Below are 26,023 nucleotides of genomic sequence, written 5' to 3' on the forward strand. Positions count from 1 at the left end.
ACTAGTAAGTAACTGGACTATGGGAATTGATATAACTTGTATAGAATTGTAGATTCAATAGTAGTAGATTCAATGGAAATTAGCTAGTACAGTTTGTTAGCACACATGGTGAGAGAAATTGTAGTCAAGAATTACATAAAATTTCATATTTGGACAAATACAGATATTAGACTATCATCCAGGTTAGAAATGAACTTGTCAATGGAGAACAAATGATTAAGATTTGGGCCCTAACTGGTTTGGCTCAGTGGATAGAGCATCGGCCTGCGGACTGAAAGGTCCCAGGTTCGATTCCGGTCAAGGGCATGTACCTGGGTTGCAGGCATATCCCCAGGAGGGGGTGCGCAGGAGGCAGCTGATCGATGTTTCTCTGTCATCGATGTTTCTAACTCTCTATCCCTCTCCCTTCCTCTCTGTAAAATATCAATAAAATATATTAAAAAAAAAAGATTTGGAATGTAAGTTGATATGTTTGAAGGATCTGGTAGAGAAATAGAAATGATGAACTAAAAACAGAATCAAGCCTAGAATTAAAGATTTGGAAACAATCAAATTTGAAGTTTGTAGTTAAAGCCAAAGAAGTAGATAAAACCACATAGTTAACTTGTGAAAAGAAGACTGAGGGTAAGTCTAGAAACAATAAAAAGCTTTACAACAGAAAATAAATCCATTTACAGCTGGAGAATAATATACAAATGGAAAATCAGGTGAGTCAAATAATGGGCTTGAGGTAAAAAGTTGAAAGAAGGAAGGTGTGCTAAATATTAAAGAAATGACATAAGTTAGGAACTAGGGAAACAAATTTTACACTATATCCTTGATAGGCTTTTCTTATCAATGTTTCTTTTTCTATAATGTGCTTACTGTTATTGCCAATTGGCAGACACACAATATTGTTTACAATATATTAAATTATTCAAGAATGCTTTGTTTCAATCTATCAATGAATTATTTTAAACAAAAGCACTGTAATATGGTTAATGGTGCTTTATTTCACTTTCTTCATCTACAGATAGGAGCTATTATTAAGAATCTACAGCGGGAAGGCCGGGGAGGGTTGTGGGGGGTGCGTAAGAGATCAACCGAAGGACTTGTATGCATGCATATGAGCATAACCAATGGACACAAGGCACTGAGGGGCGTGGGAGTCTAGGGAAAGGTCAAGGGGAGAAAAAAAAAAGAGACATATATAATACTCTTTGTAATACTTTAAGCAACAAAACAATTTAAAAAAGAATCACTCATAATTAATGTAATAGCAGCAAAAACTTTTTAACTTTTAATTCCATTAGATTAAACTCCATGAGATTGAGGACTCTGTTGCATTAATGCAGCACCTATCATGTGGTAGTTGTTAAATTAGGATTTTTGTAAATGTTTTAAATAAACAAGGTACTAAAAATGAAAGAATGATATGGTAAGAGATAGCTGAAGAAATAAGATAAAGATGGGGATTACACTAGAGAATAAGGCTTATATGGATAATTTAATATTGGTTTGCTACTAAATAATTGAAATTTCAATAAAAACCTCACTAATTATAACTTCCAATTTATGTTTTTATGGGATCACTTAATTTGGGGCTGGCTGATATTTTACCTTTGCACTAATTATGAAGTTTTGTTTTGCTAAGTAAACTAATAAAATTATTTTAAGAAGTTTGTTTAAAATGATTTGTGAAGCAAATTTTTAGGCACTTCAAACTTAATTATTAAATAGAAATGAATGCCACAAATTATTCATGTCATATTTTCACTAAGGTTAGTTTAAAGATATCACTATTTTGAAAAATAAACATATCTAAATGCAATCTGTACACTATTTCTCATAGGATAATAAATAAGGTTTTTTTTTTTAAAAAATTCTTTATTGATTAAGGTATTACATATGTGTCCTTATTCCCCCCATTATCCTCCACCTCCCCCAATCATGCCCTCACCCCCTGTTGTCTGTGTCCATTGGTTAGGCTTATATGCATGCATACACATCTTTTGGTTGACCTCTCCTCCTTATCCCCCACCCTCCCCTACCTTCCCTCTAAGGTTGTCCCGTCTGATCAATGTTTCTCTGTCTCTGGATCTGTTTTTATAATAATGAACATAAACTGAGAAACAAAAAAAGATAAATAAGGTTTTTGAATTTCCTTTATTTCAGCATCTCACCTACCATAATCACCATCCTCATCATCATCATTAAAAAATTTATTGTTTTTAGCAACATCACGAGTGCTGGTAACATAATATCTCCCATGTTTCAGGCATGGATAGTTGACCACATCTCTGTGAAATATATATTATCATTCAAATTTCTTAGATTAAGTAACTAATCATTTGAAGATTAAGATGACAATTATTAAGTGTCAAAACAAAAATTTTAACCTATGTTTATGTTGATTGATCAAAACACTTCCAAAAATCCAGTTGCTAAACAAAATGAAGTTTATTAGACCTATTGCAGTAAGGAAGAATACCACCTGTACTAAGTGCATTGGTTTACAAGTGTTGCCATAAAAAGTCCCCATAGATTGAATGACTCTTACACAGAAATGTATCATTTTAATACAGTGGGGCCTTGACTTACGAGTGTCCTGACTAAAGAGTTTTTTGAGATACGAGCAGTCTCTCAGCTGATTTTTTGCTTTGAGTTGCGAGCTAAAATTTGGGTTACGAGCCAGCTTCAGATACCCCACTGCTAGTTGGCACAGCGAACGTCACAGTGAACGCCACAGCATCAGCCCAGCATCACGTGTCTCACTCGTTCACTTTATGATTTGACATACGAGTAATTTGAGTTATGAGCTCCGTCACGGAATGAATTAAACTCATAAGTCAAGGCCCCACTGTATTTCAAATACAGGGTTGGTTCCTTTTGAGGGTTAAGAAAGGAAATCTGTTCCAAGCTTCTTGCCTAGCTTTCATGGTAAATATTAAAAAGTGAAATACTAGTTGGAACTAGATGGAGTTTTTGAAAAAATAGTTTTAGATTGCCAAGTAAAATGAAGGAAAAAAACCCATAAAACAATTTTGACAAATAAGATGTTAGTTATGATAGGTAAGCTGTTTGGTTGATTTATGGTCTTATCTTCACAAAGTGAATATATGCTGGAGCAAATAGCTGAATCACTCTTGTTTTATTTCAGTATTGCTCAAAACAGGGGGTGAAGAGTATGCCTGATCACAGAATTACTTAATATATAGGATCTGTAGTTATGTTCTCAACTGTATGACTTCAGAGCTTATCAACTACATCATCCCAACTTTCTTTTCCACCATTGTTATACCCCAAAGCAGTCTGTTCTGCTGTAGGATTGCTCTAATAAATAGCTCCTACAGAATTCAGCTTAATTTGTTACACTGTTGTAGTCATTGTTGGAGTTGACTATATTTAATGTTTCTTCTCCATGTTAGCCCTCAGAAAGATCATCTATCTATCTATCATCTATCATCTATCTATCTAATCTATCATCTATCTATTAATCAGATCATATATACATACATATATCCTTTCTTAAGTTTTCTATTTTTTAGACAAATAACCCTAATTACTTCAGGTAATGGGTCTAAACCATTAGTGGGACATCTTTAGCGCTGCTGCAGAGGCAGGAGAGGCTCCCACCACCACTGCTGCACTGGCCAGCCATGAGCTGGCTTCTGGCTGAGCAGTGCTCCCCCTGTGGAAGTGCACTGACTACCAGGGATCAGCTTCTGCACTGAGCATCTGCCCCTGGTGGTTAGTGACCATCATAGTGACCAGTTGTTTCTGGTCGTTCTGCTGTTAGGGTCAATTTACATATTAATCTTTTATTATATAGGACTAGAGGCCCGGTGCACAAAAATTTGTGGACTGGCGGGTGGGCGGGTGTCCCTCAGCCCCACTTGTGCCCTCTCATGGTCTGGGACCCCTCGGGGGATAACAACCTGCTCACTTAGACCCACTTCTGGGTGGCAGAGGGCAGGCCCAATCCCTAAGTACCCGCAGCCCCTGGTCGGGCTCAGAGCAGGGCCGATTGGGGAGTTGGGGCACCACTCCCTGTCATGCACAGAGCAGGGCGGATTGGGAGGTTGCGATGCCACCCCAAGCCACGCTCAGGTAGGGCCAATTGGGGGGTTGGGGCACTGCCCCCTGTCACTCTCAAGGCAGAGCCGATGGGGAGGTTGTGGTGCCACCCCCTGTCATGCACAGAGCAGGGCAGATCAGGGGGTTGGGGCACCTTCCCCTGTCACACACAGAGCAGGGCGGATCAGGAGGTTATGGCACCACCCCCTGTCACACACAGACCTGGCTGATCAAGGGGTTGGGGGGCTGCCTCCTGTCAGGAACAGAGCAGGGATGATGGGGGGTGTTGTGGCACAGCCCCCTGTCACATTCAGGGCAGGGCTGATCAGGAGGTTGTGGCACCCCCAACCTGTCACGCATAGAGCAGGGCCGATTGTGGGGGGGTTTGGGCACCGCCTCCTGTCACTCACAGAGCAGGACCAATTGGAGGGTTGGGGTGCTGCCCTCTGTCACACACAGAGCAGGGCCCATGGGGAGTTGGGGTGCCACACCCTGTCACACAAAGAGCAGGGCCAATCAAGGGATTGGGGAGCTCCCCCCTGTCATGCACAGAGCAGGGCCGATCCGGTAGTTGGGGCGCCGCCTCCTGACATGCACAGAGCAGGGTCGATCAGAGGGTTGGGGCACTGCCCCTGTCATGCAGAGCAGGGCCGATCAGGGGGTTGGGGTGCCGCCCCCTGTCACCCACAGAGCAGGGCCGATCAGGGGGTTGGGGTGCTGCCCCCTGTCACTCACAGAGCAGGGCCGATCAGGGGGTTGGGGTGCCGCCCCCTGTCACCCACAGAGCAGGGCTGATCAGGGGTTGCGGCGCCACCCCCATGATCCTGGGGCCAGGAGGCCTCTCTGCTCCGTTGATCCCGGTGTCGGGAGGCCTCTCCTCTCTGCTGATCTGGGGGCTGGGAGGCCTCGCTGCTCTGCGGCTTCGGGGCTATTTGGCTTTGCCTCAATGCTTGGAGCCTCCGTATGCAAATTAACCACCATGTTTTAGCTTCTATAATTGAAACATTTTATCTTTTGGAGCTGTGGCTTCAGGAGATCAGAGCCGGCCAGGCGGGGAACCTTGGCTTCCTCCATCGCCAGGGCAACCAAGCCTCCTGTTCACTTCAGCTGCCTGGCTGCCAGCCACCATCTTGGTTGGCAGGTAATTTGCATATTTCCCTGATTAGCCAATGGGAAGCGTGTCAGAGGTACGGTTAATTACCATGTTTGTCTATTATTAGATTAGACAAGGATCAAGGGGCTAGGGAGCTCTGTGGGGCCTCTTTTAGAAGGCAAAAACACTCATGTCCCAATCACCTCCCAAAGGTCCCCATCTCTTAATATCATTACTTTGGAAATTAGGTTTTCAGCATATGAATTTTTTTTTGGGGGGGGCATACATATTCATGCCACATAGATCTCCTTGCATCTTGAAATTTGTCTACATCTGCAAGTATAAAATGACTAATTACTGTTTTCCTGATTCATTTAAACCATATACCACTAAGGTTCTGATATAACGTTAGCACTTTACTGATAGTCTATAAAGCCATAAGACCATTCTACCAAAAATGTATCTTATTAAGTCTTTTGAAGTGAGTTTTTAAATGTTTAAAATATCATGTATACTTTTGTGGCCTTTCTTTTTGGTAATCATGTTGATTAAAAACATCCCATTCTACCACACTTAAAACAAAATGTAATGTATTAAAATAGAAAAAATGATTTCAGACTTGGATCTTATAGTCAACGTATTGTGTTCTATAAATGTCTGTATGAAAAAACAAAAACAAAAAACAGGAAAAACTTCAAAGAATTATCTCATATAAGTAAAATTAAGCATTATTTTATAGATACAAATAATGTCAAATGTCATAGGGTTCTACTCATTCTAATTTAAAAAAATTCTTTGATTGATTAATCAGATTAGTAGAATGAAGTCCAACAATCAACAGAAACCTTAAAGCAATTTAGAGTCCTTTTGAATCTTTAAAGAAAATCCAATAAGCACTTGAAAAACAAAATCAATGAAGAGTTTTAAATGTTTTATTCTGCTTTCCACAGGATCCCAGTTTTCTCTCCGAGGCCCTTTTCCCTAAAGGTGCAACGAAAATTGAAGAAATGGATCCTTTTTTCAAACTTCATGAAACGATTACCAAGGTAGGGGAGGGATGCATTCATGAGCAGGTTGGGAAAGCTTTGTTCTTTTTTTTTTTTTTTTTTTTTTGTAGATAGAGGAAGGGAAAATAACAAATCCAGAGAAAGCTATATACTTTTTACTTGTAGTATGTGCTGGAAAGGATTTCAAGTGTCTCCTATTATTTTACTAACATGATAAGCAAAATCAAGATCATACAACCAATAACTGAAGATTTGTTTATAAAATCGATCTTTAATATAATAATTAGGTTTTATCCTTAATTTGATATTAGATTTGTGGTATATTCTCAAGCATAGCTCTGCATTTTAGATTAAGAAAAATACAAAATGAATCTTTGAATTTCTCTATCTTCAAAGTTTTGTTTCAATATTTAAGGAAATTTGTTGTTTGAGGTAATTCTTAGATGCAGTAAGAATTTTTAAAAAGGCTTCTTTCTTTAATAATAAAGATAGATTGTGTTTATAATGAATTTAATTACTGTAAGGTTATCATTACCAGTTTTTCCTGTATAATAGTTTATAGATAGGAGAAAGTATATAATAGGGAGAAAATTAAATTCTATAGTATGAAGTAAATACATTTTTTATTGTGATGAAAAACATATAACATACAATTTTCCATCTTTTTAAAAAAATTATAGTTCACATTCAATATTATTCTGTATTAGTTTCAGGAGCAAAACATAGTGGTTAGACAATCATACACTTTACAGAGTGATCCTCCTGATATTTCAAGTACCGCCCCCCCAACCCCAGCCCATACATAGCTATTACAATATTATCTCCCCCCTGCCCCATTGACCTCTCCCTTACCACTCCCATCTCCCAGCACATGCCCTCACCACCCTGCCCTAGTGTCTGTGGCCATTAGTAATGCTTATATGCATGCGTACAAGTCCTTTGGTTGATCTCTTACCCCTTCCCTCCCCTGCCTTCCCTTAAATTCTACAGTATGGAGCAAATAAATTTAATGCCTGACATCATATAACATAATAAGAATTTTACATCAATTATTTGTTTAACCTTTCATTTACCAACTGTTTAACCTGTCATAATCTGTCTTTTAGGGATAAAGTTTGTAGAGCATATTGGAATTTAGAACTTTTAAAATAATCTATATTTATATATGCTCACTTGAAAGATTGATGACTCATTCTTAAATCTTCTTAGTAAGATTTTTCAAGACTATCTTCCTTCTTTAGAAAAAAAAGGAAAAAAGTAGATATGATGAACTAAACTCAGAGTGGCAACAGAATGAGTTCCAACGTCAAGGATAGCATTCTAGATCTATCCCTAACATTTAAAAGCTGTGCACACTGCCGTGACCGGTTTGTCTCAGTGGATAGAGCATCGGCCTATGGACTGAAGGGTCCCAGGTTCGATTCCGGTCAAGGGCATGTACCTTGGTTGCGGGCACCAACTCAGTAGGAGGTGTGCAGGAGGCAGCTGATCAATGTTTCTAACTCTCTATCTCTCTCCCTTCCTCTCTGTAAAAAATCAATAAAATATATTTAAAAAATAATAAAAATAAAATAAAATCTGTGCACATTCATTTTTTTCCTCAACTTTTGTAATAAGAGGTCTTTGGATCACATTTTACTTAAAAATTTCCCACGTTCAAAATAATTGCATCTTAACTACACTTTATTTGAATTACAGCAAGATATAAAAGTCAGGAGAGATGATAGATAGGTAGAAAGGTAGATAGATGATAGATGATAGATAGATGATAGAGTATATATATATATCTATGTTTATTTTGATAAGCATGTTTATATATACTTATATATACACATTAAATGGTAATTGTATCTATACTAAAACAATATATTAAATAGATGTTGGAAGACTTCTATGTCTATAAAAAATTAAAACCTGTTCAGGTGCAGAAGTAAGAATTCAGGGACATTTTTGATGACCATTTATAATTTTCCAAAGTTGATTCTGTGTCCCCAGTCATCATCTATTCCTTTGGCAACTCATGTTGCAGACACAGGCTAATAGAAAATATTGTGCTTCAGAATTTTAATCTTACTTCACCAATAAGAAAACATGTGGAACCATAAAAGGGTCTATTTAATAGATACTTCTTTAAAGTGAAAATTTCTTTGATCATGAACAAGACAAAAGTATAAACATAGAGGGGTTGAATAGAACATGTATTAGGTAATATGGAACATGGATTTCAGTTCTATCTTGACTACCAACTAGCTATATTATTTAGTATAAATTTATTTTATTTTTTTAGATAAAAAAGGAGTATAAGTCATAATGGTTTTCCTTTCTAGGATTCTGTGAGGTTGGAAATATTATGTATAGATTTTCTCTAGAAATGCAATATGTATTAATTGGGTATAATTATTAATATATTAAAAATGCAAGGCCCTGCCTGGTGTGGTTCAGTTGGTTGAGCATCATCCTATGCATCAAAAGATTGCCAGTTTGATTCTCAGTTAGGGCCCATGCCCAGTTATAAGTTCGATCCCCAGTAAGTGGCAGGCAGAAGGCAGCCAATCAATGTTTCTTTCTCACATCTATATTTCTCTCTCTCTCCCTCTCCCTTTCTCTCTATTTAAAAAAAAAATCAATAAAAATAGCAAAAAATGCTAGTTTTATAGAGATCATGTATCATAGAAACGTGTAGTTGAAACCTGTGTAATCTTATTAACCAATGATACCCCAATAAATTTAATTAAAAATAAAGAAAATAGAGGAAAAAAAACTCTAAAACTTACCTTCAGAAAAAAATGCTAGTTCTAAAGTCTTCAAATTTTCAAATTAGGCCCTTGCCTACATTTTCAGAATTTTGGTTTTACTTTAAAGAAGAAAAAATAAAAAGAATAACAAAATAATTTAGACAAGAAATCACTAAGCTAATTAAAGGCTGAGAATTTACTGATAAATTAATGTGTACAAATGGAGCATAAAATTTAATTTGTGAAGGTCTTTAGAATGTTTCTTTCAATAAGGATAATTAGTGGTATTATTACAGTATATCACTTGTTTAGTACACTTCTGAGCCACCTAGTATTCTGATATTATGCAAATAATACTGGACTTTGAATAACAAGTCCCATCTAGTACAACTTCTGCCACTGTCAACTATTTTAAAATGTTTTGGAACATGAAAAACACTTTGTAAAATTATAAAGCACAAATATTATTGATATTATACCAATATGGTAATATTGATAAATTAAATTATACCAATAATAAAATATTTCAATAAATCAGAAATATTTTAAATAATTTTATAATTCTTTCAGTAGATGTTATAATTGGATACACAACACCATAAAACTATTACATATTTTATATAATCTAATTAAATAAATACAACAAATACATACATGTAATATAAATATATATTCATGTAATACAATCCACTATCTTTCCCAACTAACTTTACATTCTAGACCTTTTGTTATAGTTCACAAATATGATTAATGCTAAATTAAATTATAACTTCAAAGTATTAGAAAGTTAATAATTTGTCATTGGTACCTTTCTGAAGTAAAAAATAAACAAATACATCATACTGATACATGGAATGTGAGCTATGAGTTCTTGTCCTTGAAATTTGTTTTCCAATGTTGTCCTGAAGTTCTTTTAAAAAATATTTTTTACAAAGTGTAAATTTATTTTGGCATTTGTCTTTTTGATATAAAGCATGGAACCTAAGAAAGTAATGAATGAGACCCAATATTGATTTCAAAAGGCAATTTATCATGGCTTCAATGACAGTCAGATGGTACAATATGAAGTTGCCAGAGGGCGCCACATGCAATATCAATGTTGAAGTGCCTCCTTATCCTCTAAAATTACCTTAAGAAATAGCATTTGTTTTTTTAATTATCATAGAAGCCAACCTAATTCCTTTAAAGGTTAAACATGAATAAAATACCAATATAAATCTTAGATGCTTAATCCTTTAATAAGTGAGTAAGAATCACCATGGATTTATGTTTTGAAATAGGCTTATTTCTCCTTCTATACTAAGGACTTTTCTAGTTATGTTTTAAAATCTTCAACATTTAGATCATAAATTGTTATTAGTTATCTAATCATCCTGATAGCCTACCATAAGCCAAGGATAATTCAAAACACTTGAAATACAAAAACAATTAGTACACAGGAGTAGGTTCATGCCAGTAAACAGGTGAGCAAATCATTTCACTGTAATGTGCTAAAAATGTCATAGTAATGTGGATAAAGTGTGGGAGGAAAGAAGATGGAGCTTTTGCCTATGCCTAGGGGAATTGAAGAATTTATGAGAGGTGACATTTGAGAAATATAAGCAATTTTAACTTTATTTTAATGTCAATGAGTTTTCTTGGAGAAATCTTTAAAGAGCTTGTTGGTGGTAGTGTGTGAAAAATGATGATGTGTGTTTTGGAAAATAGACGACAGGTTTCAGGGATGTTTTATAAGATTGAATGACAGAATATGGGATTTACTGGGTACAGAATATAAAGCAGACTGAAGAATAAAGGATAGTTTCAATAATTCTATCTTGAGCATAGTTTATATTATTTATAAATATATTTTTACTAGAAGCCCAATGCATGAAACTCATGCACTTGGGGGGGAGGGGTGGTCCCTCAGCCTAGCCTGCACCCTCTCACAGTCAGGGACCACTCAGGGGATGTCCGACTGCAGACTAAGGCCAGATCCCCTTGGGCCTAAGTGTGCAGTCAGACATCCCTCTCACAATCCAGGATCCCTGGCTCCTTACCACCTGCCTCCTCCTTCCTTACCACTTGACTTGCTGCTCTTTAGCACTGCCACCGCTGCTTGAGCTTGCCATCCGTGAGCCCAGCTTCTGGCTGAGCGGCCACTCCCCCTGTGGGAGTGCACTGACCACCAGGAGGTAGCTCCTGCATTAAGCGTCTGCCCCAGGTGGTTGGTGCACATCATAGCGACCAGTCATTCTGGTCATTCCGCCATAATGGTCCCTTAGGCTTTTATTATTATAAATTGATTTCAGAGAGGAAGGGAGAGGGAGAGAAAGAGATAGAAACATCAACAATGAGAGAGAATTATTGATTGGCTGCCTCCTGCATGGGGATTGACCATGTACCCTGATTGGGAATAGAACTGTGACCTCCTGGTTCATAGGTCGACACTCAACACTGAGCCACTCTGGCTGGACAGAGTTGATATTTTTGAATTAACCAAATTATGGGCAGCTTGGAGAAAGTGTTAAAGAGTTTGACATTGAACATGTAGATTTTTGGATGCTACAGAGCATCTAAGCAGATACGTCAAGGAGATGGTTGGATACAGGAGGTTAGCACTCAGAAGGAAGTAGGGCCTAGAAATGCATTATCTGATATAATAACACTTGTCACATGTGGATTTAAATTACATTTAAAAAAATAAATACACTTAAAATTTTATTTCCCTATTCTCATTAGCCACAATTTATATGCTTAGTCACAACATATGGCTAGTGGCTACTGCATTGGATGACACAAATTATAGAACATTTTCATCATCAATGATGGAGATAATGTTACCCTGGCAACACTTATGCACAAGAGGACGAGCTAAAAGAAAGGGGAATACCCAGATCAAAGTGATTCAGGTTATACGCAGGAAAAGAATATTATCAAAAGAAGAAAATGTTCAAAAATATATTCACCCACCACTTCACACCCTTTTGTTTGTCTATCAAAAAAAAAAACAAAACAAAACAAAACAAAAAAACAACAGAAAATAGCAAGTGCTGGCAGAGTATGGAAAAGTTGGAACACTTGTATACTATTGGAGGGAATGAAAAATGGTATAGCTACTGTGGAAAAAGGTATAGGTATAGAGGTTCCTAAAAATAATAAACAGAGAATTACCATATAATAGACCAATTCTATTTCTGAGTATATACCCCATAAAATTGAAAATGGGGTTTCAAAGATATATTGGTATGCACATGTTGATAGCAGCATTATTCATAACAGCTAAAATGTGGCAGCAACCCAACATGGGTGAATGGAATAGCCAAATATGGTATATCCAAACAATGGAATATTACTCAGCCTTAAAACGAAAATTCTGACATATGTACAACATGATGAAACTTGAAGACACAATGCTAAGTGAAATAAGTCAACTATAAAAAGACATATGCTGTAGAATTCCACATATATGAAGTACTTAGAGTAATAAAAATCATGCAGACAGAAGATAGAATTGTGGTTGCCAGGTGTTATGGGGTGGGTAGACTGGGGATTTATTGTTAAATGGGCATAGAGATTCTGTTTTAAAATGAGAAAAATGTTATGAAGATCAATGATGGTGGTGATGGTTATCATTATGAATGTATTTAGTACCATTGAACTGTATACATAGCAATGGTTAAGATGGTAAATTTTACATTATGTGCATTTAATGAAAATAAAATATTGGGGAAAAGTATATTCACCCAATCAACAGCTCTTTTACTGTAAGTTTTGAGCCAATTATTTTGAATTGTAAAATTATTTTTATCTTTATCCCTGATCCTCAGTTTTTTGCTGTTCTATACAGTATAAGTGGCTTCACATGGCTTATTACCCAGTTCTTTGTTCCATTTTTATAGATATGTTATCCTGTGTTTATTTTATATGTTTTTGAATTTAATATATTTTATTAGCATTTTCGAGCTGAAATTTTGCCATAATAGACATTCAACTAATGAGGACTGATAAGTTGTATTTTAAACAAAACAAAACACTAAAGCTATATTTAGAAGGATAGGACTTTAAAATTAAAAGTGAATATGAAAGGCTTGGGTGGCAGAGGAAAGAAACTATCATATAGCTAGAGGCCTGGTGCATGAATTCATGCACCGGTGGGGTCCCTTGGCCTGGCCTGTGGGGATCCGGCCAAACCTGGCTCTCTGACATCCCACGAGGGGTCCCAGATTGCGAGAGGGCACAGGCCAGACTGAGGGACAGCACCAGTACAGGATTGGGGTTGGGGAGGGATGGCGGGAGTACTCCAGGGCAGGGCCAAGGAGGGATTGCTGGAGGGCTCCAGGGTATATCTGGCCCATCTCACCCAGTCCCAATCAGCCAGACTCCAACAGCAAGCTAACCTACCAGTTGGAGTGTCTACCCCCTGGCAGTCAGTGTGCATCATAGCAACTGGTTGAATGGTTGAATGGATGGTTGTACACTTAGCATATTAGGCTTTTATTATATAGAATTGGTAAATAGTTACTTTTTTTCTGAAAGCCCTATATTGTATATTGTATTTTTAAATCTGAGTATGAATGGTGCATCCAGTAAAACAAAATGTTCCTTATACATGTGGTACCATGGAAACCAGCAAATTACTTAATTCTGCTTGTGCGCTTGCTCAAAAAATATCAGTTTATTAATTCTTTCATTGTTTTTCCCACCTTAAGAAAAATGTTTTTTTAATTTAATTAGTATAAGATATACAATATTAATATGTTTATTTTACGTTAGTGTTCTGGATATTGGCAATTCTAATGGGTGTATAATGGTATCATTGTTGTTTTAGTTTGCAGTTCCCTAATAACATATGATGTGGAGCTACTTTTCATCCTTGCCATCTGTATATCTTTTTGGCGAGGTGTCTCTTATCCATTTTTTAAAATTGGGTTGTGTGTTTTCTTACATTGAGTTTCAGAAGTTCTTTGTGTATTTTGAATAACAATTCTTTATCAGATGTGCATTTCTAAGATATTTTCTTTCATTTTATGTCTTGCCTCTTTATTTCCTTAACAGTGTCTTTTGTAGAGAAGAATAAATTTAAATTTTAACAAAGGTCAGTTTATTAATTTTTTCTTTCATGGATTGTGTCTTTGGTGTTGTACTAAAACATCACCAAACCTAAGGTCACCTAAATTTTCATACATGTACTTTTTCTTACAATGCCCATCTGTTCTTGCATGCTTGTCTGCTTTATCCATTAGAGCCAATAGCCTATTAATCATAGTTGTTTTAAATTGCCAGTCTGGTAATTCCAACATCCCTGTCATGTCAGGTCTGATGCTTGCGATGCTTGTTCAGTGTCTTGAATTTGTGGGGTTTTTTGCCCTTTATATGCCTTGTCGTTCTTTTGTTTGTTTTGTTTTATTTTGCTTTGGTTTTTGATAGCCAGATATATTATATGGGTAAAAGAATCTGCTGTAAATTGGCCTTTGGTAATGTTATGGTAAGGTGTGGCGGTGGGGAAGTATTTTACAGTTCTATGATTAGGTCTCAGCCTTTTGGTGAGCCTGTGCCCTATGCTATGAATTTCACTAATGCTTCTCAGTTCTTGTGGTTTTTGTTTTTATTATCTCTTGGGTAGAGGATGGCTGGAGGGAGCTGGAAGTTGTGCATTTCTCTTTCCTTGCCCATGTTGGAGTTGGGTACTTCCCTTTAATTAGGTCAAGTAGACTCTAATGAAAACTCAGCTGTTTAGGCTCTATTAAATAATGTCTCCAGGCTTTGTTAGGAACAGAATGCTCTGGAATATGTAAAATGGCTCCTTTTTTTCCTCCTCTGTACAGGGAGCACAAGAAGGCTTTTTCTCTGATATTCACTGTGAGAACCTGGTAGAGCTCCTGGAGATTAAGCTCACAAAAGTGTGGGGTTCCTCAGATGATTGGATCCCCTGGAGATTTTAATTCTCAGAGTTGTCCCAGCCAGCCTCCAGTAATTCATCAGTTACAGTTCAGCTTTTCTTACCCTGGCATTGGTTCCTTCAGAGGTTACTCTGATAAACTGTGATGCTCTCTATCTACCTGTCTCTCCATTTTGGGGGGTAGTAGTTTGCCCTGTGACCTCACTTCTCTGATGGACCTACGAAGAATGGTTGATTTTCTTTTAGATTGTGCTTCTTTTTATTCTCTGTGACTTCTAAGCTCCTTACCTGCTGTACTGGAAAGAGGAAATCTTCAGTAATCATTTGATGACATGATTTCTTGCAAATCGATTTTTAAAATTCTTATATATTTCAGAACCAATATTAAACATTTTACAACATATTCTTTCAAAAAGCAAAAAATAAATTACATTAAAATGATTGCTCCAATTACTTGTATCTCTTACATAGTATCTTTACTATCCATAGAAAGCTTTCTTTTGACTGTTTTCTACAAGAAAAAAAAGAAAAAGCATTAGAGTCTGTCAGTTCTGAGTCAGCAGTAAATGCTAAAGCATGAATTTTCTACAGGGTTAATATTAGTCACTTATGTTTAATGACTCAAAAATATTCTTCCTTTTTAAATGTATTATTAAAGAAATATAGGAGATGGTACTCGTTTTCCACCTCCTTATATCCAATCTCTGAAATGCTTAGTATGCAAAAGATTCATAACAACAGATCATATTGTAATTGATGAATTCGTTAATCCAATATTCTATTATTCCTGCACAGTTCTCTATATTGCATTTCTGATGTTCACTGCGACACTTGTTCCATTGTTTGAAGCAATCTGAGGAACATTTTTCTTTCTAGTAATATTAAAGCTCCAAGTGGCAGTTAAATTATTATTAACACAACAGTGAAATTGAGTCTGTCAGAAACCTACCATTATTTTTCCCCTTTGGGAAAAAAATGTGACTAGTAGGCATTGTTCATGGTGTCTTGTCCCTGTGTAACCATCTTCTATGGGTACACAATTCCCAAGACCAAGTGTACCTGTTCTAGTAAGATATCAGTAAAAGTAATTAAAGGAAGTCTCAGCCCAATATAAAATTTCTGATTGTGAATTTTATGTTATATTAATATATTTCTTAAAATATGTTTTTATGATTTCAGAGAAAGGAAGGGATATGAAGAGAGGAATAGAAACATCAATGATGAGAGATAGGGAGAGAGTCCCCAGTGTGGGCATGTGCCCTGACTGGGAATCAAATAGTGACCTCCTGGTTCGTGGGTCGATGCTCAACCACTGAGCAACATGGGTCAGGAAATATGCTTTTATTTAGTATAGGATTTTTGGAGAACATTATTCTTAAATTGATATAAATGTCTTCCTTTTTTATGTAATGTCATAATAGAGGTACTTTACTAAAATTATTTGGATATTACACTATCCCATAGAGAAAATAGTAAGAATAACATGGTATTTATTCCCATTATATATGTGGAGAAAGTGTCACAATGAGATCGAGTTGCAGAAAACAGTATTTGTGTAAACCTAGAAATCAAGGTTAGTAATTCTTATATAGTTTTACTTAGCAATGTAGTTATAACTCCTCTTATAGCTAAAAATGTTAACTCAATTATGGAGTGGTTTAAATAGAGACCTATGGTAGTGTCTTCAAAGATGAAAAACATTTAAATAATTCTAATTTTAACCATTTCAGTTAATATTAATTGCATTTGACTCACAGTCATTCTTTAGAGATGATTAACCAGGATCACTTTGATTAATAGAGTCATATTCTGCTATAATACTATTTTAAACACATGACTTGTGAAATATGAATCTGAAATTGTTTTAAATGTCATTATTAAAATATGTTTGTACTAGTTGTTGTAATATTAAGATTCCTAGAGCATAGTAACTGAAAACAAATCATTGTACTCATTCTATAACTACAGAATAAAGAGGCAACTAAAATGTAGAATAATTTTATTTATCTTAAGATATCATTCTCAGCTATAGCTTAGAAATACAGCTCAGAAGCCTTATATAAGTAAAGAACAAAAGAGAAAAGACCAAATATATTTTATTAAGTTTTCTGAATTTCAAAGTCATGTTGTATTATGAGCTAATAGAATTTCTTGTGCAGTCTTTACATGCTTAGAAAAACTGGCTATAATTTCTATTCTGAGTGAGCAAATAGGAGTGTCTTCCAAGCATCTCTAGCAAAGCAATTGCAATGATATTCTTTTATCTTATGTATGTGTACATTTGAGGTTATTCTCAAGCTCTGGATTTAAAACTTTTTATTGTTAAAAACACTCTTGAATTTTCTTTTGCTATATCAAATTATTGTTACTCAATGCAAAATGTCTCCCTAGAGATCTACATTTCATGTGTGCATGACACTAGTTAAACCAGAAAATATCCCAAAGATGTACTTGCAATGCAGAGGTTGTACTTTGTAATAAAGAAGGTTGGTTAAAACTACTCAGGGGAGATGATGGGATATTAAAACCAACCTCTAAACTTTAAAAAGAAAATATTATAGGTGTGTATTTTCTTCATAAATGTATAATTAAACTCAATATCTTCATTTACTAAAATTGGAGATAGTGCTGACTATATTTTCTGTTGCCTGGAGAGATTTGGTTTATTATTTTTCATTATATTACACAAATGTAGTTTTTAAAGGCATGCCTCACACTACCAGTTTCTTTTGTTACTGCTTGTGTTTTTATTACTCAAAAGTGGATTATTACACAATATAAGATTGTCCAAATTTGAGACTCGGTTTTAGAGAAGTTAATCATCACAGTAGCCAGTTTGCTACAACATGCTAAAACAGTTATTACTGCAGATTAAGATAGGAATACGTAGAAAGGTTGTTATTCTCTGAGCATACATTTTTCTTTTATATTTGATAAAGACATTTTAACATACATGTGTTACAGAATATAAATATTATCTATATATAGAGAGAGGTAATATGCTAATTGGTCCTAATGGTGTCACAGTCACCAACGCTAAGGAGGAGGCTGCCTGTGCATGCAAGGTGGGGCATTGCTCCCAGAGACCTGGTGGAAGCTGGGAGGTGCCTGGATGAGGCCTGTGCCCAGGAAGGCGGGGGTGAAAGTCCATAGTGCCCCCCTCACCAGTCCTTCGCCACCCACTGCTCGCACTCAGAGCACCCTGATGCTGCTCACCTGCCTGAGGAAGGAGCACAGCACAGTAGGCGGGAGGTTTCCATGCTCTCCTCTGGCGCCATAATGGGCAGAGCTGACAGACAGGGCAGAAGTGGGGAGGCACCCAGAGGAGACAGGGCCATACTGAAGCGACTTGAGGGGCTGTGGGTGGGGCTGGAAGTAGTCAGAGAAGGCCAGAGGGTTGGATGTTGCCCTGCCAGGCACACTGGAGCTCTGCATGGAGAGGTTCGGGTGCCAAGGCAGGGCAGCAGGTGGGTGGGCAGGCCACGCGATTTCGCGCGCTGGGTTCCTAGTATTATATACTAGAATTGGAAGCTCTAGGATCACCTGTATCTATAATATGACAATCTTTTACAAACAGTCAACCTGCTTCAGGAAGCATTCATATCCAATTCACAAAGCAGTCGCCTCATCCCATAAAAAACATTTTTGGTGTTAAGTGAAATTTTTGTGCTACAAATATGTCATTTTTTTTTCTTATTTCAGGGATCTTTCAAAATTTTGAAATTTAATTTAAATGTTAACCCCTATTTTTTTTTCTCATTTCAAACAAGAGATTCTTTGTCTTTTCAGACCATTCTCAGATATTCTCAGGTGCTATAGAAGAATGGAGTCAAAGAGCAGAATAGTTAATCGATAACAGATTAGCTCCAGGTAGGCAGGTCAAATGTTTTTCCAAAAACATGCTCTTCTAACAAAGCCTCTGAATAATAAAAAATATTTAAAAGCCCCAGGCAATATCCAGTTATTTAAAAATATCTACTATAACACAACAAACCAGAAAAATCCAGTCAGTCTTTTGGAGACTGTGGTAATAGACTTTGATCATGCTGCTTGAATGCCCTATGGACTGTATGCACTGCCCTCTTGGGTGAATATAAGTGAATATAAAAATAGTTCCCCTTAAACACACACACACACACACACACACACACACGTGTCATGTGGCATAAACTAATCCACGATATAAAATGTCAGTGTTAATCACTCTCAGAATTATTTATTCCTTGGAAAGCCCTAAATAATAGATGATATAGATAGATGATATAGATAGATATAGATATAGATATAGATATAGATATAGATATGTAGATAGGTGTGTATGTGTGTGTGTGTGTGTGTATGTATTCTTTTCCAGAAAAACCTGAATGTCAATGCTTAAAAAAAATCTTTGGACCTGTATATTTTGCTGCTGTCAGAGTGACATAAAAACTATTCAAAATTGCATATTTTTAAAAACATTCTATTATAGTCAACATTTGAATTATGCAATGTCTCTCTTGAAACGTTCACATAAAAAATGGTATTTTAGGATAGAATCAATGTATTCCAAAAATCTGAATAGTTTTATGATGTTAAATTGAATTTTAATAACTGATAAAGAATTAGATTTGAAGAAATCAAACAAAAATTGTTTAAAATGTACTATGTACTAGAAAAGCAATATTTATTTGCACTAAATTAAGATTTATTTATTAATGTCTACTTAACCTCATTACATTTGAAATTAAAGTGTCCTAAAACCATTTAGTGAAGGTTCAAATAGTAACATTTTTGCATTTTGAAATAAAACAGTAATGAACAATCATAATAATGAAACCGGATAAAATGGGTCCGAGGTCGCCTGTCATTACTTGAGCCAAATTAAGCAGAGATAGGGTTAAGTCATGTATGAGTGTTATTCAAAAAATGCAGGCTGTATAGGGAGAGCAGTAGGTCACCCTGAAAAGATGATCTCCCACCTCCTACTAGCCTGCAGATTATAGGGAGATAAGGAAGAAAGGATGCATGAAGTGGGGAAGGCGGGCCAGGAAAATGGCGGCAGGGTCCATGGTCTGTGTGTCTCCTTCCAAGATCTTGAAATCTACTAACAAGTTAGTTAATTTTCAATGATGTTAAAACCCAGCTCTGGCCAGTTCAATGGGCAGCATTAATGAGACAAACTCCCAGAGGGGGCTCAGGGTCCAGGCACAGCAACCAAATCAAAATGCATAATGCCCTTTGTCTCATCTCAAAATATATTTTATTTTCTGAGCAATGGACCCATCTGCCCTCAGTCTCTCATCTTTTTACAGCTCTGTTTTTCTTCTTGTAGCATATCCTCCAGTTTCCCAGAGTCTGTAAGAAAAACTCTTATCTATAGTTAGTAGGGTGAATAATCATTAAACAATTATGGTCCTATTCCTATGAGGTACCCCCTCCTTTCAATTATGTTACCCAATTCATCAAGAGAGAGAGTTATAAAGGGTGCCAAAATTCACACAAGAAGTAATTTTGATAGAAAACACAGGTTCATAATTAAAAATTGTAAATATTTTATTGATTCATAAAGTATACAGTATAGGGTTATGTATGGAATAGCATATTGGGTAAATGGCCTCCATGGCTTTGCTGGCATATACACACTCTTTTGTTGAAATTTTTCCATGACCATTTTGCATAAATGTGGCTGAATTTCAATGAGGCTCATTTTCATCTTGATGGCTTGGTTAATCGACAAAATTGTCACATTTGGGGTTCAGAAAATCCACGAGTGACTGTTGAGATTCAAATGCATCTGCAACGTGTTACTGTTTGGTGGGGATTTTGGGCTGGAGGCATCATCGGACCATTCTTCTTCGAAAATGTGGCTGCTCAGGCAATAACAGTTAATGGTGCTAGCTATCTCGACATGATAATCCATTTACCCGATATGCTATTCCATACATAACCTTATATTGTATACTTTATGAATCAATAAGAATTTTACAATTTTTAATTATAAACCTGTGTTTTCTATCAAAATTACTTCTTGCGTGAATTTTGGGACCCAATTTACTTGGCCAGTGTGTCTCAGTAGCTGAGCATTGACCCATGAAGCAGGAGGTTGCAGTTCCATTCCCAGTCAGGGTTGTGGGCTCAAACTTCAACGTAGGGTGTGCAAGAGGCAGCTGATCAGTGATTCTCTCTCATCATTTTCTCTCTTTCTCTTTCTCCTTCTCCCTTCCTCTCTGAAATCAATAAAAATATATCATTTTTTAGAAAGCAAGGAAGGGGGTAAACTGTTTTAAAGATATTTCCTTCAAACGTGAACTAACTGCAAATTAGTTGGAATGCTTTTGTTTGCTGTTTATTAGAGACCAACATGCAAACTTGTTTAATAAAAACTAAGGAATTCTATGTCACTCATGTAACTGAAAACTCTAGAAGAGGCATTCTCCAGGAGTGGCTCAAACACAGCCCAGGGCTCCATACCTGTAATCCCCTCAGTTCTGCCCTCCTCCCAGTTGGACTTGTAACCAGTGGAATGCCTCCACAATGGAAAAATGCTGCCGGGGGATCCTGGAAGGACATCTGTGTATAGTTCTGCCAAAGCAAAGAGATTTGATGCTGAGATCTAGGAAACCACAGCAAAATGAGCACCCCTTCTTATTATTCTGAATTCTTCTCAAGCTTAATTGGTATCATTCTTGTGACCAGGGAAATAGCCATGTTAATTAGATTACACCTGGTTTACCTAAACTGATCACTGTGGAAAAGGAGTTAAAGTTAGCCTAATTAACTTAGTTCGATCTTTCTTTCCCTTGGAACTGGAGTCAATCCCATTCATAATATGTGGCTGGTGCAAAATAGTGTAAATTTTGGAGTAGCAGTGTTTCAGAGACAACCACCATATCTGCTAGCAATTATAACAATGTTTTTGTCCACAAATAGGAATCAGTATTTTGGAAAAGGCAAAACCAGTGCTAACAATGGAGGAATTTCTGTTCATACGTTGCTATGTACCCTGCTATGTCCAGTCATTACACCCACCTGAAAGGGAACTGGAGATGGGGAAAAAAGAGTGAAATACAGATAGAAAGTACTTATAACATGAGTTTGATTACTGTATTTACTCCCACTATCACTTCATCTTGTAAGCATTAAACGGATTTAAGATTAGACCACTCACTGAATTCAGGAATAAAATATTTTCCTCCCCCTTAGGTAGGTATCCAGAGGTGATGACCATATTCACAATGAGAGTCAGGCCCATTCTCCATCTGTCACCTTAGACAGCCACCAAGAATTGATTGGATTTGACATTCGATAAACCTGTTGCCCAATCTGGGTCTAAAATGCTCATCAGTTATAAGGCTCTACTTTTAAGGCGGTGGTTGACCCTTAAAACTTCAAGGAATCACTGATTTAAGAAAGCCCACTGTGAGGAGCTCTGTAAGCTCGACTGAAGTCACTAAAAAAATCTAATATTTTGGATGATTACTTACATTTAAAATATGAGACACTGTTAAAAATACAAACTATTTTAAAACATACATATGTCCTTCCCACCCTTAAAGGGATGATATTCTTGTCAATGTGAGAGACATCTAAACGCATGCCTCTCTGTGTAGAAAGATATTTAAATGTTTTATTTTAGCACTTATCCAAGGACTTCATGCTTAAATAATTTTGTTTACTGAACAAGTGGTAATTATATAATTTAGACTTATCACTATTTCTCTATTTAAAACATTGATCTACAGTATTTTAACCAATAGTACATGATTGCCCTTGAAATAAAATAAGCATACAGATATTGAGACATTATGTACTCTAAATAGCTTTCATTTTGGCTATCAGCATTTATTCATGCTCCAATTTGATTTCTCATCTCTCAGTCTGAAAGTTGTTTGTATTTGATACATGATCAGTCTATCAAATATAACTCTATAAACCTTGTTTCAGCAATAGTTTATAAGAGCTTCCATAAAGCCTAAAATTTATTCTTGTCATATGTAGGCCAAAGCAAAAATATCAGAATTCAATTAGTGATTAAAAATACATTTTCATTTAAGTGCTTCAAATATTAGTAACAATACATCATGGACTCAGGGATTGAAATATTAGATATGGATATTTAGGAGCCTATAATGATATTGCATTTTTATTTGTTTAAAAGAAATGTGTCACATTGGAATAATATGTGACATTGAGAAAACAGTGGTATGTGTCAAAGAACACATGACAAACATGAAAAAAAGTTTGTAAAATATATAAATGAACAAAGCATTTGTACAATTAGAATATATTTCATTATCACCTTAAATCATAAGAAATTTTATCTAAATATAGGTAATCTATTTAAAAATATTAGTCAAAACTCCTAAATGTCAACCGATTTATATTGCATAGGGACATGTAGCTGATTCAAGTAATGAATTTCAGGGCAATGGAAAGGAAAGATATATTCTGTGATTCCTTTGTACCTTTTCTTAGCATTTACTTCTACAGCAAAGAGCCCAATAAAAGACTCGGGTACTCTTACTGAGACGGTTCCTCCTCCAGTTCATTCATATCAGTCAGAGTCACCTGGGGCCAATCAAACTGTCACTGCCAGGAGATTATCCTGATTTCAGTGAGTTGGTTATGAAATCAACAGGTTTTGGATCCAAGTTTGTTTGGCAAATGTAGTCGCCATGCGGAGGGACCATGTGTCTGAAGTTTTAAGAGCTGCCACAAGATGGCTATATTCTCTCAACTGGCAACATGTTCAACTCCTCTAGAAACTGGTTATTAGAATCCAAGGTTTTTAAATAGTTGCTTTTACATATAAATCAACATATTTTACTTTCAAACTAAAGTATGTGACTATTTTTAAGAAACACAAGTAGATGAAAGATATATCATTTGAGGAAACTGAACAAGAGTAAGAATATAAGCAGATTTATGGCTTTTAATTATTTAGTTCATCACAACATATACCCTAACTAAAATATAAAATATTCACTGTCAGTCCCCAACATTTAGATAGCTTTGTGACAAATAAATACAAGTTTAAGTATGAGAAGTACACTTCTTTCTCATGATTCAAATGCCAGATTACTTGTTACCAATACATGCCATTAAAAATGAAACAAGACAGCTTTGGCCTGTTTTCTCAGTGGTTAGAGCATCAGTCATGATTCAGGTCAAGGGCAGATATGTTGGCCTCAGGTAAGGTGCTTGCGGGAGGCAACCAATAGTTGTATCTCTCTCAAATAGACGTTTCTCTCTCTCTCTTCCTTCTCCCTCCCCTCTACTCTCTCTAAAAATTATCAGTGGGAGATATTTATTTATCCTGGCTATGAACTTGTGAATTATATGTGTTTCAAATACCTTCTTCCAGATTTTGAATTTTTTTCCACTTTTTATTGTATTTTTTTATGAACTGTTCTTCATTTCAGTGCAATCTAGGTTAGTAATTCCTGCCTTTTTCTTTAGTGATTTTAAGGTTTTAAGAAATTATTTCATACCCTGAGAAGATATTATTGTACTACTTTATAGATATTTACATTTTCCTTTTAACATTTAAATCTTTAATATACCATGATGATTATGATCATGATTATGATGACGATTTAGTTAGAGGTGAAATTTCTAGGTTTCTACCTAATTTATTGAGAAATCCAGTCTTCCCCAATGACATAAAATAAAAATCTGTCATATATCTATATATGTATGGGTTTGTTTCTAGGTTTTCAATTTTATTCTTCAGTCAGTTTATACATCAGTATACAAACAGAATACTATTTTAGTATATGTATTTTAAATAAGACCTCTTATATGGTAGTTCATGGTCCCTACTCAATTCCCCTCTAAGTCAATCTTGAATGTTCTCCTTGCCCTTAGTTCTTTCATATAAATGTAAAAAATTAGTTAGTCAAATTACACAAAAGCCTTGTTGAGATATTGATTGGAATTAAAAGCAATATATATTTGTCTAATAAATATTTGCTTCATCCAATACTGTTAACTTGTTCTCAGAAGGATATTCTATCATTAGCATCAAATGTAATGGCAATAATTGAATATCCTCATTTTAAAGTGGTTGTTTTTTGCTGAAAGTATTTTTAAAAGTCATTGTTTAAACAACTAATTTTATAGATAATTACTTGCTGTCCACAGAAGTGAAGATCAAGATTACAGCAGGTACATAGCTGAAATAGGGCTCAGACAAAGTTCCAACCCCATTCATTTTTACCAAAATTTCTACTCAGTATCTATATATATCCAGAAATATAGAAGTGAACAAAATAAGAACTTGTACTTGCCTATTGTTTTACTTTATAATAATGCCTTATATGGCAAACCTCAAAATACCTATTAGGCAAATCTTAATAACATTCTAGGTGTCTGGCACTGTTTTAGTTGAAAAGATGCAGCAGTAAACAAAAGAATAATGATCTTCATGGAATGGAGAGTCTATGGGGGTAGATACCATAAAAATATAGTTGTAAATACAAACTATGCTAATTCTCTTAGAGAAAATATAGAGTACTATTAGAATGCAACTATAAGTGTGGGGAGTACTCACCTAGTTGGGGGTATCTAGGAAATTTTTCCTGGAAAAGTGATGTTTGGTGTTTTTTATCTAATGTGTAAGAATTATCTAGTTAAATAGGGAGAAGATTTAACTAAAGTCTCTAAGGAAAGTGGGAGCACAACTTGTTTTAGAAAAAGGGAGGAGGTTATGTCATTGAAAATCAGAAAGCAAGACTAATGATGGTATAAATCATACTGAAGGGTGGCGTTAGTTGATTAAACAGGACCTCATGATGCATCATATTGTTTGTAAAAGAAAGGAAGTACCCAAGGCAGTATGAGAAGCATTCCAAAACCAATGAAATGGGAAATTTCAAAATCAATGCTTACTCTATTTGGAATAATGATGGGTGATCATATTGATTTTCATTTGGCAGTACACAGCATCAGACAGTAGAGCTGACTAGCAAATGGCTCAATGGTCTGACAATGCTTAAAGAAAGAAAATAGGAGAAGGATGTGAGACAGAGAAACGACTGTAAAATAACATTTGTTAAATTTATAGAACCTTACACTAGAAGTCTAATTTGAAATTAATTCATATATCATTAAAATATAAGTGTAAATTATGTTTTAATCTTTTCAGCTTTGTTTTACTTCATTTCACATTTTTACGTTCACAATTTTAAAATGATACTGTTGCTATGTATCGAACTTGTGTGAGACATTTATAGACTTATTTTTCATGTGTTTACATGTTTATAAGTAAGAG

At 35.7% G+C, this 26,023-nt stretch overlaps 1 protein-coding gene across 2 annotated transcripts in view; it reads left to right on the top strand.

Moving 5' to 3' along the window:
* NLGN1 (neuroligin 1) overlaps window positions 1–26,023 on the top strand; it is a gene marked incomplete at its 3' end in the record, with an annotated part of 2,013,512 nt that overhangs the window by 1,856,981 nt on the left and 130,508 nt on the right. For both annotated transcript variants that reach the window (XM_081087461.1, XM_081087460.1), the window contains exon 11: window positions 6,100–6,195. In XM_081087461.1, the coding sequence (XP_080943587.1) occupies window positions 6,100–6,195 (96 nt within the window). The remainder of the gene's footprint in view (window positions 1–6,099; window positions 6,196–26,023) is intronic.

Source organism: Myotis nattereri (genome assembly GCF_964212035.1).
Source record: "Myotis nattereri genome assembly, chromosome: 3".
NCBI lineage: Eukaryota > Metazoa > Chordata > Mammalia > Chiroptera > Vespertilionidae > Myotis > Myotis nattereri.